Raw genomic sequence first — 17583 nt, 5'->3', positions numbered from 1 at the left:
TGTGCCTCCAGCTGGCCATATGGGGGCCAGGGTGCAGCCCTGCAGGAATGGGCTCCTGAGGACTGACTCATGGGTGAAGCTCTGGGAGGCTGGGACGGGCCAGGAGCCTCAGTCCTGTGTTGGTACAAGGGTGACAGAGAGCCGGGCGGGGCCTTGCTCAGTCACACTGAGTCAGATTCTTCCTAACCCCTGGGGTGGTGACTTTAGGCAGCACCCACCCCAGGGGGTGGTTCGAACAGAGATTGGGCTCCTGGGGGCTTGCCCTGGCTCTGCCTCATACCTTGTCTGCCACACAGAGGTCCCCTCAGGAGGCCAGACCAGGCAGGGATGATAGGACTCTGACCACCCACCCATTTGCTTCTCTGAGAACCCTATGGTGATTCTGGGTCTGCTTGGAGGGCTTCCTGGTCTCCTAGGAGGCCTGGGGGCCCAATGCTCCCGTCACTGCTTATCCCATCCAAGGGGAGTGATGGTCTGGCTCAGAGTCTTCACTTGGTTGGGGCCCTGAATGGTACTGGGGTGTGATGGGGCCTGGAGATTAGAGAGAAAGATAGCCTGGATGCTCACCCTCCATGGTGGGGGTGGGCTCAACACAGCCCTTTACCTTGCAAGCTCCCCTATACCTGCAGACCCAATCAGTGGCTGGTGAGGCCCTGGAGTCTGGTCAGGGGCAGGCCTGTGCACACGGACCCGCTGTAGCAACCACAGTCCAGATGCGAGGACGGAGGGGGCTTTTATGGCCTGCAAGCAAGAGCAGCGCTGGACCCTGTCATCTCTCTGTGGGCTGTGCTACCACAGTTGGAAGCTGTTACCCTGCAAGACCCCTCTCTCTGGCCTTCCCTTGCTGGCCTTAACCCCTCGGTTAGAATTCAAGTCCCTCCACCTACGTCAGCCTCCGAGAACTCTCAACTCCAGCAAAGTTCATTCTAGATATGAGGGCACATTCTGAAGGGGGAAGGACGACTTGGAGGCCTACAGATTTAGGTATGAGTCTGGCTCTGTCATCGCTGTGTTTGTAGCCTCAAGCAAGGCACCTCCCCTCTGATTCTCAGTTTCCTCATCTGTAGAATGGAGAGCCACTCAGGACCCTGAAGGACCATTCAGGACCCCAGAGGACTGTCCAGAGGCCTGAGGGAGAGGATGAATGTGAGTAAGCCTGACACGGAGGAGAACTTAGCAAGTGTCCTTGTGGTGAGACCTGGCCAGCTGATTGCCTTGTGCCCTGAGCCCGGTCAAAATTGTAGTCAAGGGATCCGTATGATTCAAAGGACAGTATGATGGGAGGCAGAGAGCATTTACTGAGCATTTGGTGTGTGTCAGGCACTATGCTAGGCACTTTATAGCTGATTATCATTCGATGCCCACAGCAGATCTATGAAAGGGAACATGATCATTGCCCCCATTTCATAGGTGGAAAAATTAAGAAACAAAGAAGCTAAATAACTTGCACAAAGATACACATTTAGTAAATTACAGAACTGAATTAGAATCCTGTTAGGGTGTGTGTATATGTGTATATGACTGCCCAGGTGTGTGAGTAACTAAGTTTGGCACTGGGTATGTACATGCATGTCTGTGTCTACCGGGACCAGCTGCTGGTTCCTTGTCCAGGTGGCTGGGTCCAGATGTGCACATCCGACCCCGCGGTCACCCCTGGTGCACACACACGCTGCTCGCATGGCCCTTCCTGTGACCCTACCACAGGGAGGCTCCCTGGGCCCACCAGTCCCTTCCCTGCAGGACCTGGCCTGTCTGAGTTTGTGGGTGCCCCCAGCTTGCTCTCCTCAGCTCTCTGTAGCTGCTGGATCCTCAGGGCAGGGCCATCAGTCGGTCAAGGATGTCCTGGCAGGGAGGGGAGGCGTGTTCCATGATCAGTGGCCCAGGGAAGAGAGACTAAAAAGTCAGGAGGACTGAAATCCCAGCAGCACCCACCTCATATGAGCACTCCCCCTGAGCCACTGGGGTGGTGCCAGGCCATCCCCCTTCTTCCCTGTGTGGAAAAAACTCTAGAAGCTGGGCTTGGCGGGGAGGAGAGGAAGGGAAAGATGGCAGTGGGACAGTATCTAAGGCCCACCCTCCAGAGCCCTCTGGTGATGGTAGCACCAAAGCTGGTGATGGTCGCCCCAACCCCATGGCTCCTGGGTGTGGTGTACCCTCTTTATACATCCAGCATGGTCAAATCTGGGCCCTCAGTTCCCTGATCTGCAGTCAGCAGGTCTATTCGTCGACTCTAAATCTAGAGCCAACCGGTGCCTTTCTACCTAGCTGGAAGCCCACACTGGTCCCCTCCCTGCTCTCCCTGTCACCACTCTCACCACCACCCCAACCAGTTCATGTCACCTGCTGGTTAAAACCTTTCCAAGGCCCTTCATTACCCTCAAGCACACACCCCCACTGCAGCCCACAAGGCCCCTCAGAGTCTGGTCTTTGCTGACCTCTCCAGCCTTTAGTACTCTTTCCTCAGTATATTGCAACCTCCAGGCCTTTGTGCCTGCTGTTCCCTTTGCCAGGAATACCCTTTCCTGCTGCTCCCCATCTCTAGAGTCCATGCTCTGGCCTGCACCTTGGAGTCCTTCAGGTCTCAGCTTAGATATCCTTCCTTCCTTCCCATGTCCCCCAAGTCAGGGCTGGCTTATGGCTCTGTGCTCCTATAGCACTCTCTGTCCCCAGTGGCACGCGGTGACTGGGGCTTGTTTACTTGTCAGGCTCTCCACTGGCTTGTGGGGACAAACTTCCCTGGTGGAGAGAAAGGGATGGGAACAAGAGGCCTTCAATGTCTGCTGAAGAATTTGGACTTGCCCAAAGGGTGGAAGGAATCACAGAGCTTCTGAGCAGGGGAGTGGCATGACTCAGAGCCCCTTTGGCTTTATGTCTTTGCTTCCTGCCCAAAATGGACTTCCCCAAACAGCACTGGTACCATTTGCAAGTGCTTTTCATGTAACTCTCAGCAGCCAGGAACTTAGTCTGACTGAGAAAGGGTATATGTGGAATTGAACCTGCAGGATGAAATAGTGGGGGCAGGAAAAGTCCTTGTGATACGAATTAAAATCCAGATGTTTCAAGGGAATGGGGAATTGATCCTCAAAAAAAGAAATGTTTGCCCCCACTCAAAAACCTCTGGTTCCTTTCCACCTATTGTAGCCTGAGTGGATAGGTCTCTTCTTTTCTCTGTGACAAAAGCCTGACTGATGCACTAGTCCAGACACCCTCCTCCAGCCTGTTCTCCTGTGTCCTGGTAGGTGCTGTGGGAGCTGCGCTGAGCTCCCCTAAAAGTTGGTCTTGCCAAGCCGGGAAGGGAGGGAGGAGCCCAGCCAGACCATAAAGGGATGAAGCACTAGGGCTGGGAAACTCACATCTCTTTTGGCTCTGGCCTAGCTGGATTCTGTTCTGTCTTGTGCAGGGGACAGGTCTGGGCAGCACAGAGAAAGCGACCTCCCTCAGCCTGAGTCAGGCTTTGGGGGCGATTGCTTCTTGGGGGGCTAAGATGTGTTCTAGGCTGGATCCCCTGAGGTCTCAGGACTCTCCTCTATCCCAGGACTGCCTTGTCCATCCACCCTCCTAGCTAAGGAGGACATCTGTGCAAGACTGAGCATAGCTTTGGTGGCTGAAGAGCCTGGGTTCATGTCTAGCACCACCGTTCCCATACTCTCTTTTACTCACTCATCAAACATCCCTGACTCCAGGTCCTGCCCAACTCTTGTGTGGGAGACGCAGAGTGGGGTCAGGCTGACTGCCACTCTCAGAGAGATGGAAAGACACACGGACACAGACAGTGCTAGCCTGGAGTGGGCTATGCTGTAATGGACACAAACTCAGGCCCAGAGAAGGCAGGGAAGGCTTCTTGGAGGAGGGGGCGTCCCCTGGGGAGCTTGAAGAATGAGCTGGGACTGGCCGTGAAGCAAGAGGGAAAGGCCCTTCAGGAAGAGGGAGGAGTTTGTACAAAGGCCCTTGCAGTAGGAAACTGGTGACACTTCAACAGAGCACAGTGCCAGTCATGGAGGGGCTGATTCCTAAGGGACATGTGTATACATCACCTTGGTTTAAGTTAAAGTTTCTTAGCAGAGGGAGGAAGACGCTGCTTTGCTGGGACTCTGCCACCCCTCAGAGCTCCCCCTGGGCCTTCCTGCTCTTCTGCATCTGCTGCCATTGCTGGATCTTGGCAGGAAGCGTCTCTGCCCAGAACCGCATTCGGTCTTCTCTCAGCTTCTGGCCAACTTTTGGTGTCAGGCTGATTTCCAGATATTGCTCCAACTGGTTGAAGGGGGGCCATGGAGGCAGCCCCTCACCATTGGGGTCCCTGGGTGGGAGGAATGAATGAAGGCATGTTGTTCCCAGGGGGAAGATCTGAGTCATCTAGGCCCAAAGCCGGGTGTGCCTGCTTGTCACTCACCCCGTCCGGGCAAATTGGGTCCACTGAGCCATCATGGTGAGGCTCAGCTGCTTTTCCTCCTCTGTGGCTTCTGGAAAGGCTATGGGAGGAACAGACCTGGATCAGGGTCAGGTGGGTTCTGGAGAGAACCCAAGGGTCCCCTGTGCTGACTGGAGACATGTGTGCCTACAAGCCCCACCCTAGCCCATTGACGCCTGCAGCCCAAGGACGGCCTATGTGTCCTCACCCAGCAGGGAGCTCTCGTCCGTGAGGAAGGGACCCCCGAACATGAAGGCTATCTCAGCCGCATGGTCAGCCCTCACCCACTCCGGCTTGAACTTCATGAAAGAACTGGGTCGATGCTGGAACTCATAGAAAAAGACAGGGACTCCAGAATCTGCAGAGAGAGGGCTGCCTCAGAGTTAGGTACCCTCAGCCTGATCTAGTCCTCCCTTTGGCAGGCCCGGCTGGTAGTAACACCAATACCAGTAACAATACTGATGATGACAACATCATTATCAGCAAGCATTTGCTGAGCACTTGCTGGCTGTCGCACACCATTCCATGTGCTTTATGTATAATCATTCATTTCACCCTGACAACATATGAATTAGATTCTGTTACTGTCGCCATTTTACAGATGAGGAAATTGAGGCACAGAGGGGCCAGGCATCTTGCTCAAGGTCACAAAGATAGGAACTTGGAGCTGTTCTAGGGCTGTGTCAGGGACTAGCCACCAGGCTAGGAGGACACAAGACTTTTCTCCCAGGAGAAGTGCTGAGTGTGGGAAAAATCACTCATGAGTTAAATGAATCCCTTGGAATTGGTGGTGAACCCTGCTGTCTGATGTTTGACAAGTCACTGCACCTCTCTCAGCCTTGGTTTACTCACCCACAGAGTGACCTGCCAGAGTCACGTCTCATTACTGTGACCCTGCGTCCCAGGGAGGAAGCGGGGTGTGGGGGCAGCAGCAGGGTGTAGAGTCGTGTTGCCTGTGATAACCCAGTCCTGGGCCAAAATGGGAAGGGTGGGGCAGGTGAACAGGGATAGGCTTACCTCGGAGGTTTCTAGAGAAATTCAAGGAGGGCAAGATTATGATGATGTCAGCCAGAATGTCCTGGAAGGCGTTGCGTTTGGCTTCTGCGTTGGAATCGCTGCCTAGGTATTCATCTATGATGCTCGGCATCACCTCAGGGGGCACACCCTGGGGCAGGAGGCCAGGCTCAGGCCCACTCAGGTCCCACAGCCCCAGCAGACCCTCCCAAGAAGCCCCGTACCCTCCAGCATGGCCTCTTTCATATCCAGGACTCATGTGCCAGGCTCCCCTGCCTCCCTTGGGGGTTCTAGATAGTGTCTGGGCAGGATCGGGTCAGATCTGGAGCCAAAATGCCAGCTCTGTGATTGCTGCTTGGCTGTGTGGTCTCAGATAGGTTGCTGAGCCTCTCTGAAAGTCGGTTCCTGCCTGTGGCAGGGTTGTTTGGCCACCTATGTGAAGTTCCTAGCTAAGGGTTCTGGTCTTGATGATTGCCTGGTTGAAGTTAACCAGGAAGTTAATGAACAAACAAATCATAGGAGCTCCCCCAGAGCTCAGAGAACAGTGATGAGGTTGTTTGAATGGGGAGGGCTCTGGGGGTTCCAAAGGGAGGGAAATACGCACAGATTGATCACCTTCTGAATACTAGCTCCCCAGTAGACTTTTCAAACATAGCATCCAGTTTCCTTGGGTGGGAAGTATATCCTCATTTACAGATGAAGAAATGGGCTTAAAGGCTAACTGTGGACAAGTAGCCAGGGTTGGGATTGGACTTCAGGTCCAACTGGCTCCACATCTGACAGGATGATCTTAACAGCTGAAGCTCTGGGATCAGACAGAGGTGGCAGAAGCTCTGCCTCTGCCCTTTACTTATCATGAGACCAGGAGCCTCGGTTTCCTCATCTGTAAAATGGGAATAATGAAAATTTCTATTTCACCGGCTTATAACGAGGATTGAAGGAGATGAATGCCTGTCCTAGGGCTCAGCACAGCACAGTCTCTGGCACATACTATGGGCTCATTAAGGGGCAGTCTACGATGACAATGATGATGATGATCTTCCTTTGGGAACCACACTGACTCATGTCCAAGGGGATTTCTAGGTGGAACTAAAAGTCAACAGTTGAACCAAGGGTTTTGGCAGTGTGGGGGTGGCTATGGGGGATGGAGGCAGGAGGAAGAGGAGGGTGCCCTACTAATCTGGATAGGATATTCACTGGACTATCTCTTCCTCCCTTTTGACTCACCATACTGGCCAAGTAGGGTCTCACTATGGCCAATATATCCTCCGGGCTCAACTGTTCCATCTTATCCAGGAAACCCCAGGCCTGTGGGGACATCAAGATCCTCTCATCACAGCCTTATCACCGCCCACCCCCCGATTCGCAACCATGAGCAGGCGAATGTTCACGGCCCTGTGAACAGAGCCAAGTGTGACCAGGTGTTGTAGCAGGGCCCGCAGGGGAAGTTAAAATGCTGTCTTTAAAGTGAAATGTTGCTTTATATGTTACAGGTTTTTTTTTTTTTAAGATTTTATTTATTTATTTGACAGAGAGAGACAGCGAGAGAGGGAACACAAGCAAGGGGAATGTGTGAGAGAGAAGCAGGCTTCCCACCGAGCAGGGAGCCCGATGTGGGGCTCAATCAATCCCAGGACCCTGGGATCATGACCTGAGCCGAAGGCAGATGCTTAACAGCTGAGCCACCCAGGCATCCCCTATATGTTACAGTTTTAAGGGCACAGTCTCTGGGTTCAAATCACAGCTCTGCCACTTTCTAGGTGCATGACCTGGGCCTATTACTTAAATTTCTCTGTCTCAGTTTCTTAATCTGTGAAACAGGAATACCATAACCTGCCTCATTGGATTATGAAGACTGAAGTAGCAAATGTAAGGACACTGACATACAGTAAACCCTGTGGAAACATTAGCTATTGAAGTTAGTTTCATGACTACAAGGCTCTTTGTTAATCTTTGTGAAAATAGGAACAGAAAGCCCACAGATGAGTAAACACAACGAGTGTATACGCAAAGGGGGCTGTTAACTGCACTAAAAAGTAAAGGACTAAACTAAAGGCCACAGTAGCTAAAGGTGCAAACATCTTAAAAATGATGGCCAAGAACAATAGACAAAAACAGTTGTGTTTCTCTACACCAGCAACGAACAATCTGAAGATGATGTGCGGAAAACAACTGCATTTACAATAGCATCAAAAATACAATACTTAGGAATCCACTTCATTAACAAAGTGCAAGACTTGTACATTAAAAACTCGAAAACATAGTTGAGGGAAATTAAAGAGGACCTATGTAAATGGATAAACGTCCTATGTTCATGGGTTGAAAGACTTCATCTTAAGATGGCAATACTTCCTAACCAATCTATAGATTCAGCGTGATCCCTATCAAAATCTCAGCCACTTTTTTTTTGACAGAAATTGACAAGCTGATCAGAATTCATATGCAAATGCAAGGGACCCAGAATAACCAGAACAATTGTTAGGGATTGATTTGTATCTCCACAAAAACATATGTGCAGTCATAACCCCCAGTATTTCAGAATGTGACCTTATTTAGAGACAGGGCCTTTGGAGTGGTAGTCAAGTTAAGACGATTACAAAGGTAATCATTAGGGTGGGCCGTAGTCCAATATGGCTAGCGTCCTTGTAAAAAGGGACGATTCGGACACAGAGATGGATGGTACAGAGGGAAGACAATGTGAAGACAGAGAGAGAATGCCATCCATAAGCCAAGGAGTTCCTGAAGCTACCAGAAACTAGTGAAGAGGCATGGATTCTCTCTCACAGTACTGAGAAGGAACCAATCCTGCTAACACCTTAATTTCAGACTTCCAGCCTCTAAAATTGTAAGACAATTAATTTCTGTTGTTTCAACCCCCCACCGCCGATTGTAGTCTTTTGTTATGACAACCCTAGCAAAGGAATGCAGCAATCTTGAAAAAGAAGAACAAAGTTGGAGGACTCACACTTCCCCATTTCAAAACTTACTACAAAACTGTAGTAATCAAGATAATGTGGTATTGACATTAGGATAGACATATAAATTAATGGAATAGAACTGAGAGTCCAGAAATAAACCCTTACCCTTATGATCAATGATTTTCAGTAAGGGCACCAAGACAATTCAATAAGGAAAGAAAAGTTTTTAAAACAAATAATTCAGGAACAGCTGGATAACCACATGCAAAAGAATCCCTAACTCAAACCATATAAAGAATTAACTTCAAATGAATCATAGACTTAAATATAAGACCTAAAACTATAAAATTCTTTGAGAGAAACATAGAGGTAAATCTTGATGACTTTGGATTAAGCAATCACTTCTTAGATATTACTCCAAAAGCACAAGCAACAAAAGAGAAAATAAATCAGACGTCATGAAAATGAATTTTTTGTGTGTGTTGTAAAGGATACTATAACAAAGTGAAATACAACCCACGGAATGGGAAAAAAGATTTGCAAATCATATATCTGATAAGGGACTCGTATCTAGAATATATGAAACACTTGCAACTCAACAATAAAAAGACAATGCAATTTAAAAATGGGGAAAAAATTTTAAGACATTTCTCCAAAGAAGATATAAAAATGGCCAATAATCCCATAAAAAGATGCTCAGCATCGTAAGTCATTAGGGAAATGCAAATCAAAACCACACGGGATACCACTTCACACGCACTAGGTATAATCAAAATGAGAGGTAACGAGTGTTGGCGAGGATGCAGAGTAATTGAAATCCTCATCCATTGCTGGTGGGAATGTAAAATGGTGCAGCCAGTTTGGAAAACAGGCAGTTCCTCAAATAATTAAGAGTTAGTATAGGACCCAGCAATTTCATTCTGAGGTATATAACCAAGAGAAATTAAAACATATACTTGTACATGAATGTTCATAGTAGGTTACCCATAATAGCCAAAGAGGTAGAAACAACCCGAATGCCCATGAACTGATGAATGGATAAACGAATTATACTATCTCCATACAAGGCACTGTTCCGTCCTATAAAAGAAGGAAGCACTGATGCGCGCTACAACACGGATGAACCTTGAAAATATCCTATCAGATGAAAGAGGTCAGACATATTGTAGGATTCTGTTTATTTGAAATGTCTAAGGGGGTGCCTGCCTGGCTGAGTTGGTGGAGCACGTGACTCTTGATCTTGGGATTTTGAGTCTGAGCCCCACTTCGGGTGTAGAGATTGCTTGAAATGTCTAAAATAGGCAAATCCATAGATTTGACAGGAAGTAGCACATTAGTGGTTGCCAGGGGCTGGGGAGGCAGGATGGAAGTGACTGCTAACAGGTACGGGCTGCATTTTAGAGTGATGAAGTGATCTGGAATAAGATAGTGGTGATGGTTGCACAACTTTGTGGATATACTAAAACCCACTGAATTATACACCTTTTAAAAAGGTAATTTTATGGTATGTAAATTACATCTCAATGAAGTTGATATTTTAAAAATTATGGTCTGCAAATGCTGGTAAAGTTGTAATAAAACCTGTAGACTCAAGTTGCTGGCTGCAGTTTAAATTGGCATAGCAATTTCACAAAGTGCTATGCCAGTGGCAATGCGTAAGAGGTGGAGAGGTCTCCATAAGGGGTATGGATTATTTTCCATGGCTAAAGCTTTCACCGTGGACATTTAGTAAACATCTAGTCAGCTGAAAAATGTACAGTTGTGCCCATATGGATAAAAGGAAGTGAAGAGAATGCCTGCACCAGTGAGGAGGTGAGCAGCCCCCTGAGCCACCCAATTCCTGAGAAATATCCTTGGCTACAAAGTCCCAGGCACCAGCATTCTGAACCAGGCAATCTTGCCCGGGGCTTGGGAGCCAACCAGCTTGGTTCCTTCTCACCGTTCAATTCATGGCTCTAAGTTGACAGTGTGGGGCCCAGGCTGCCTGCAGAGTCCAGGGCACTGTTTCCCATTAACACTCTTCTGCCATTACACACGCGCTCACACACACACACACACACACACACACACACACACACAGCACGCACACACACACACCTGGCCTGGAAACTTCTACAAGTTTTGTCTTTGAGTGTCAAGACTGCATGAGCCTGTCATCCAGGAAACACCCAAATGTCCTTCCTGGAGAGCCATTCCAAAGGTAGAAACCAAAGGACAAAAGCTATGGACGTGCAGATGTTCACTGCCCTGTTAGCTTTGGTTGTAAAACCTAGAAAGTGCCCAAGTGTGGAAATTAAGGAATATTATTATGGGACCCTCCCTTTGTGCAAGGTTTTGCAGTTATTAAAGTCAATCACCTTGAAGATGGGTAGAGGAGGGAGAATGATAGGAAAGATGCTCAGAAGGAAAGCATGATGTTAACACTGTATGTGGGGAGTTCTATGCATCTGGAAGGGACTGGAAGGCACTTGGGCCATGATGTCCCCCACTGGCTTGATGTTGTCTGAAACCTGAAAGTCTCAGGTAATTAGTCTCTCAGGCACAGAGTCATACTAACCAGTCTCATAGAGCTTGATGTATAAACCAGACACTAAGGCAAGAATATGCTGCAAATCAGTGCTGCCCAGAAGGCTACTTTGTGCAGAAGCTTGGTCCCCAAGCTTTTGCTTTGGGAAAATTAAGCTGGGTAACCTTAAGCAAGTCCCATAAACCTCTCTGAGCCTTACTTCTTTACCTACCGAATGGAACTGTCAGCTCATGGGCTGCGGTGATGATGTTGGGGTGGCAGAGGATTGGCTGGGGCAGGGCCTTGAGAGCATAAGAGCCAGAGGACACTCACCCTGAGGATGAGCCAGCCAAACTCGTCATTGTTGACACCCACAAGGAAGGGCACAGAGTTGAAGTGCCTCTCCTTCAAGAGTTCCATGGGGCTCTTGGGAAAGAAGGTACCATCAATGGTGTAGGAAGCTGTAGTGTTCTGCAGGAGAAAGCAAGGCATGGTCTTCCCAGTTAGGCCCATGCCTTAAAAGATGGCATCCAGGGGTCACCCGGCTGCATGCCTTGGTGGCTGAGCCTTAGAGGGGTAGAGGTCACCAGGGTTGGAGGACCAGGAGGAATAGGGAGACCAGGCCACGGATGCTTCCAAGCAGCCTTCTTTCCTAGAAGAGGTGGCCCTGCATTATGCTCCCAGGCCTAGTTGGGCCCTCCACCCCTTCCCCTCAGGGGTGGCTGTCCCAAGCCTCACCCCAGACTGTTGATTGCTTCTCTGCTCCCACAGGAGGTGGATGGACCCCTCTGCGCCATTGCCTGCCACCGCCCCCCGAGAAGTAGGCATACCAACTTCTTGTTAAGGATCTGCTCCTCATTTGTTATCTGCCGAAGGCACTGTAACATCTCAGCCGAGGAGGTAGAGCTGCAGCCCAGGGAGTCTGCGAAGCTCTGGGAACAGACAAGAGCCTTGCCTCTCCCTCCCCTATCAACCCCACCTCCCAGCCCTCTGCCTCCCATACACAAGGGGTGTATCTGTAGGAAAGCTGGGGCAGTGATGTCAGAGAGGGGCCTTGGGACTGGCCAGAGACCTGCCACCAACCCTGAGAAGGCTTCCTTGCCCACCAGCTTGGGTGGTCCCCAGGCACCCTGTGTGTCCCCCATTACATCGTATTGTCATTATTTGTGCGGGTAGCAAAGTCCCCTTTACCCCTCTGAGAACAGCGTCATTACCTAGTTAAGTATATTCCCAGAGCCATGGGCTCAGTCAAGTTTTATAGAGTGAGTAAGGAAATGAGACAGGGTTCAGAGAGCCAGTGTGGCGACGAGGGGACGACATGGGGTGCCAAGGCCTGAGCTGGGCTGGGGAGTCAGTGGGAAGGGAGGCCCTAGTGCTCTTCGGAGCTTCCAGACGCAGTGTGCTTCTTTCATGCCAGTGGGTCCCTCTCTGCCCACAAGGAGCTCCCTCCCAGTGACACCCCAATGGGACTTCGGGGCAAGCACAGGGTGGGCTGTGGCCGGCACATGTGGGCTGAGAGAATGAAAGAAATGCAGACCTGAGCCAGGACCCTTGGGTTGGAATCCGGGGTCAGTGACATGGCGATGACTCCGCTCTGTGCTATGGCTCTGTGGAAGAGCCCTGCAGCCAGCGGGGACAGGACCTGGGTGCCGTGTAGAGGACAGGGGGCTGTCAGGGGAGGGCAGAAAGGCTGGGAGGTCTGGGGCCATGGGGATATTGTTGCCAGCGGCCCCCTGTGGTGACTCACCAGGGCAGAGACGATGCAGGAGCCAGCAGAGTTGCCTGAGATGGTGACGGAGTTGGGGTCACCTCCAAAGGGGGAGATGTTCCCCTGCACCCAGTGCAGAGCAGCCACCACATCTAGGAAGCCCCAGTTGCCAGGCGCATGCTCATCCCCAGTGCTAGCGGGAAGGGGGAGGCAGTGGTTAGCGTAGGCTGGAGGCTTTTCCTCAGCCTTTGCAGATCTGCTTTGAACCAGCCACCAGGATGGCAGATCCTTCCCTTTTCCCCAAATCTGGCCTGGCTATGAGGCATGCTTAGTAACCCCCCGCCCAGCACGTGGTGTGGGTGTGCCTAGCTGGGTAGCCAGCCAGAACTTAGTGCTCCTTGCCCCCACCCCTTGCTGGGATCCTGGCCCCAGACCAGGAGTCAACACTTCCTGTCCAAAGGACCAAGTTCTCTGTTACAAATTCTGGCTCTGGTAGAGCCCCTTCCCCAGAGGGGATCGATGGGGAGCCTCCTTCTCTGCCCCAGATGGCATGGGGGGGGTCGTTGGTCTCCAGCCACCCTGCTTGCCTGAGAAATCTGCATTCAAGCTCTGGACCCCTACCCTAGTTCCCCAACTGCCCTCACAGACTGGCCTCGCCCCAGTGCCAGCAACACCCTCCCCTAGGCTGGCCACCTCACCTGAGGAAGCCAAGGAATCCCAGGCGGTACTGGACTGTGACCACTACCACATCCCCGTAGGCAGCTAAGGCTGACCCGTCTTGGGAGGTGGCAGCGCCGGACATCAGAGAGCCTCCATGGATCCATACCATGACCTGCAGAGAGGCCATGGGGCAGTGACCCCCAGCTCCTGGGACACCAGCTGCCCTCCCATCAACCCAGGGTATTCTTGGGACCCCTGAAGCAGTGTGAGAACAGGGCTGGGGAGAGGACAGGCCAGGCAGAACAGGCTGTGCAGACAGGGCCCTCGGTGCTGCACACCGGCCGTCTGGTCCCCGTAGTGGCCTCAGCTGGGCTGTAGATGTTGAGGATCAGGCAGTCCTCTGAAATAGGGAAGAGCCGGAGCTTTCCATTCAACACAAATCTACTGTTGTCCGTTCTCTGCAGATCCTGCAGGCACCTGCAGCCAGAGATGAGCCCAAGGGCCAGTGGTTCAGCCCACCAGCCCCGACGTCTAGACCCCTGCAACCTACAAGCTTGTCCACCTCCAAGGGGCTACTCACATCGCAGGGGCAGTACTGGCATCCCGCACACCCTCCCAGGACTGTGCTGGGCGCGGGGCTGAGAATCGGCCAGTTCCCAAAGGTGGCTGGGCGAACGGGATGCCCAGGAAGACATTCACAAGGCGGTCTGTGCCCTTCACACCCTCCTGCCGGCCTCGAACGCGGCCCAGGGGGGTGTCCACTTCAGGTTGAGTGACCTCAGGCCCTGAGGGCAGGACAGAGGGCCACTGAATGAGTTTGCAGCCTCCACAGGTGATGGTGGGGAGGCAAATGGACTCACGAAACATCGGTTCTTGGAGCACCTACTCTGTGAGCCCTGCTCTGGGCACTTTGCATACAGCGCTATGACTAACCTTCCCAGCAAGCCTGTGACATGGGCCCTGTGATTACCCTCCACTTTCTTCTCCCCTCTTGCAGGTCTGCCACTCTCCTCTAGACCAAACCAATCCCCCGAGGGCAAACTAGGCTCTCCTGGGACCCACAGACCTGCTGTTCTCATCTAGCCATTCACCCTCAGATTTCTCATCTGCTAAATTAAGCGTGATAATGATGTCTTTTCGTTTTCTTTATTTTGGTGTTCTGACAGGGGAGCCTTGCGGATCTGGAGGGACTGCGGGTTCCAGGGCTAGCCAATTCTTAGAGATCACGAACAACTCACTGAAAGGTATCTTTCAGATGCAAACCAACCATTCCAGAGCCCTTGCTCCCAGCCACCTCCTCTAGGCTTCTCAGATTCCCCCCACCATGTGCCCTAATCACCCCAGGGCCAGATACCGGATAAAGAGGGACAGCCCCATGCTCCGGAGCCCACTGAGAACATTCAAATTAGCCAATCCAGCACTGGCTTAGCCGCCTCTTGCCCTCATTTTCCTCTCTCCTCTCTGCCTTCTGACCGACGCGTGCTTCCCTGCATGCTTGTTTCTAGGAACTGTGAGTAAACCTTTTGTGACCCACTTCTGTGTCTGTGTCTTGCAGATTAATCAAATCCTGGGTGCCCTGAAAACATGACAATCCCGTCCTCTGGCAGGCCTGCTCTGGAGATCACACAGGACCACAAGGGCAGAGCCCCTGCCTGGAGAGGATGCACTCAAGCTCTGGCATTTCTTGGAACTGAGGGCTTCTTCCCTGAGCAGGCTGCCCAGCCCTCCCCGTCCCTACCTCACTCTCACCCGCTCCACCCAAGTCCTCCCAGCAACCCTGAAGCTCCCACCTCTGCGGTCTCTGCCAGTACGTCTTACCAGTGGCTGTAGCAGGGAATGCCAGGAGCAGACAGGCCACCCAGAGCTGGACCCTGGACCCACTTCTTACCACTGTCCCCATGCTCCTCACAACTAAGTGGGGGCGGAAGTGGTGGAAGGTATAATAAGGCCCTGCCCTTTGGCACAACCAATCTCTAAAGGGTTATGTTACAAAAACCTCTGTGGACCTTGCCATCTGGCTGGTGGCCAGCCCTAAGACCCAGTACCTCCACCCACATGGGGGAAGGAGGGCTCAGAGAGTGCACTGCAGGGGCATGGATGATGGGATATTTTGCGGGACGGGGGCGGGAGGGGGGATGGCGGGCGGGCGGGGGGAGGGAAAGAGCCTGGGCTTTGGAGCTCTGCAGCCCTGGGCTCAAATTCCAGCTCTCCTGAGTCAGTGAACTCCACCAGACCCTGTGTGCTCATTGCAAGAGACATGCACCACTGATCTGAGGGAGTGGCGGCCAATGACTGTGCTACCGTTCTGAGGGAACCCACGGCTTGGGGCAGGGGCTGGTGTCCAGTCCCCCTGGCCAAGGGGGTGCCTGAGCCCTGATGTTGGATCACCTGAAGGTGATGCTCTTTTTTTGTTTTTTTTTTTTTAATTGAGGTTAAATTTATATAACATACAATTAACAATTTTAAAGTACATAATTCAGTGGCACTTAGTGTGTTTGCTATTTTGTGCAACTACCACATCTCTCTAGTTACAAAACTCTTTCATTACCTCAGCAAAATATCCGGTACCTGTTAAATAATCGCTCCCATTGCTACGCGCCACCCCCCCATCTCCTGATAACCTGATAACCATTCATCTGCATTCTGCCTCCCTGGATTTAACTATTCAGGATATTACACATAATAATCACCATGCAACACGTGACCCTGTGTCTGGCTTCCTTCCATTAGCATCATGTTTATGAGGTTCATTCAAGTTGTAGCTTATATCAGTACTTTGGTCCATTTTATAGCCAAATAATAATATTTCACTGGATGGCAATTTGTATCACGATTTGTTTTTCCATTCATTCAGTGATGGGCATTTGGGTTGTTTCTACCTTGTGACTGTTCTGAGTAATACTGCTACAGACACCTATGTATGAGTTTCTGTGCGTTCCTATGTTTTCTCTTGGCTCCATACACTCAGGAATGGCATTGTGGTTACGTGGTAACTCTCTGTTTAATGTCTTGAAGGACTGGTGAGCTCTTTTCCATTGTGGCTGGCTGATACTCTTGTGAAGGCTTAGGGCCTGGGGCCTAGGCGGCCCTGCCATGGGGCCCCAGGACTGAGGATGCCCAGGGTATATTTGGGGGGTGATTTTCTCATGTCGGCCCCCTCTCTTGAGGCTCCTCAAGTAACAGGGCAGAAGCAGGGCACTGCCCTCAAGAGGCCCTCAGGCTCCCGGCAGGAGGATCTGAGGTCTGCAGGAAGCTTCTTATTCACAACTCAAATCCTACTCCAAATCCCGGGATGGCGTGATTTAAGGGCTGGATCTCCTGCATTCGAATCTGAGCCCTGCCGAGTGCTAGCTGTGTGATTTTGAATCCAGAGCCCTGGCTCTGGTTTTGTCAACTGTGAAACAGTGATGATCCTAGGAAGTACCTCACAGGGTCTGAGGTTACAGTGTGAAAACACAAGGCACAGAACCAGAGCCAGTGGAAGCCTGTTCTTGCCTCAGGCCAGGGGTGTGTCAGGGTGTCTGTCTCTCTGGCACAGCCTCTACCCCAGGTAAGGGCAGGACTCATCTCTGGGCCTTAGTGTCAGGCGCATGGCTGGCTAGGAGTTGGGATGGTGGGGGGCATATGTGGGGAGTGCAGGGCACTGGCAAATATTTACTGATTTGAACAGAAGTGCTACCTCAGTGAGGAGCTGCGTGAGGGTCATGCCTAGACAGGATGCCAGATTCCCTCCTGGGGTTCCAGTTGGCACTCCAAGCTGGAGAGGCCCAGGGTCAAACTACCATCTGTGAACAAATAACCAGTGCACCTTCCCAGATTGTCTTTGGCAGCCTCCCCGGTGGGGCCCATCCCTCTCCTTGCACGTTGATCCATAGGTACATGCAGGAGAGCAGGAGCAAGGAGGGGAGAGAGACAGAGGAAGACACGGAAATGGGGAACCAAGCACAGTAAGGTACCACTACACACCATTACAATTAATCAACGGTTGAAGACTGATAAGACCAAGTGTTGACAAGGCTATGGAGCAGTTAGAACCCACATAGATGGCTGGTGGGGGCACAAACATGGTACAGTCACTTTGGAAGACAGGTTGGCATTTTCTTTAAAATTAAACATGCACTTGCCATATAACCCAGGAATTCCACTCTCAGCTATTTTCCCCAAAGAAATGAAAATATTGGGCACCTGGTGACTCGGTCGGTTAAGCGTCTGCCTTTCCGCTCAGGTCATGATCCCAGGGTCCTGGGATCGAGCCCCGCATTGGGCTCCCTGCTCAACAGGGAGCCTGCTTCTCCATCTCCCTCTGCCCCTTCCCCCTGCTCATGTGCTCTCTATTTCTCTCTCTCAAATAAATAAAATCTTTTAAAAA

At 51.3% G+C, this 17583-nt stretch overlaps 1 protein-coding gene across 3 annotated transcripts; it reads right to left on the bottom strand.

Annotated features, from left to right (window-relative positions):
* Positions 1-3776: 3776 nt before the first annotated feature.
* Positions 3777-15128, bottom strand: CES3 (carboxylesterase 3). 3 transcript variants are annotated; one of them, XM_008702497.2, is made up of 13 exons: positions 15033-15128; positions 13795-13999; positions 13553-13691; positions 13253-13386; positions 12594-12747; positions 12384-12488; positions 11677-11778; positions 11180-11317; positions 6650-6730; positions 5426-5573; positions 4617-4766; positions 4391-4469; positions 3777-4297 (listed from the first exon to the last, which is right to left on the bottom strand). In XM_008702497.2, the coding sequence occupies exons 1-13, from the start codon at positions 15112-15114 to the stop codon at positions 4102-4104; spliced, it is 1713 nt and encodes a 570-aa protein (XP_008700719.2). In that variant the 5' UTR covers positions 15115-15128; the 3' UTR covers positions 3777-4101. The 3 variants fall into 3 exon arrangements, with proteins under 3 accessions (XP_008700719.2, XP_040489349.1, XP_040489350.1); XM_040633415.1 differs by lacking the exon at positions 15033-15128 and having other exon boundaries at positions 13795-14356; XM_040633416.1 differs by lacking the exons at positions 4617-4766; positions 15033-15128 and having other exon boundaries at positions 13795-14360.
* Positions 15129-17583: the final 2455 nt, after the last annotated feature.

The sequence above is a fragment of the Ursus maritimus genome, unplaced genomic scaffold, assembly GCF_017311325.1.
Source record: "Ursus maritimus isolate PB19 unplaced genomic scaffold, ASM1731132v1 scaffold_19, whole genome shotgun sequence".
In the NCBI taxonomy this organism is placed as follows: domain Eukaryota; kingdom Metazoa; phylum Chordata; class Mammalia; order Carnivora; family Ursidae; genus Ursus; species Ursus maritimus.
Note: the sequence above shows the minus strand (reverse complement) of the source record. Positions and strands in the feature narration are given on the sequence as shown.

Excerpts from the sequence above, each read along its gene's own strand:
- CES3 (XM_008702497.2), bottom strand. The coding sequence starts at position 15,114 with ATGGGGACAGTGGTAAGAAGTGGGTCCAGGGTCCAGCTCTGGGTGGCC. Across the intron at positions 12,489-12,593 it reads CCTGCATCGTCTCTGCCCTG|GTCCTGTCCCCGCTGGCTGC; the intron begins GTGAGTCACCAC and ends CACGGCACCCAG. Across the intron at positions 11,779-12,383 it reads ACCCAAGGGTCCTGGCTCAG|AGCTTCGCAGACTCCCTGGG; the intron begins GTCTGCATTTCT and ends GTCTGTTCCCAG.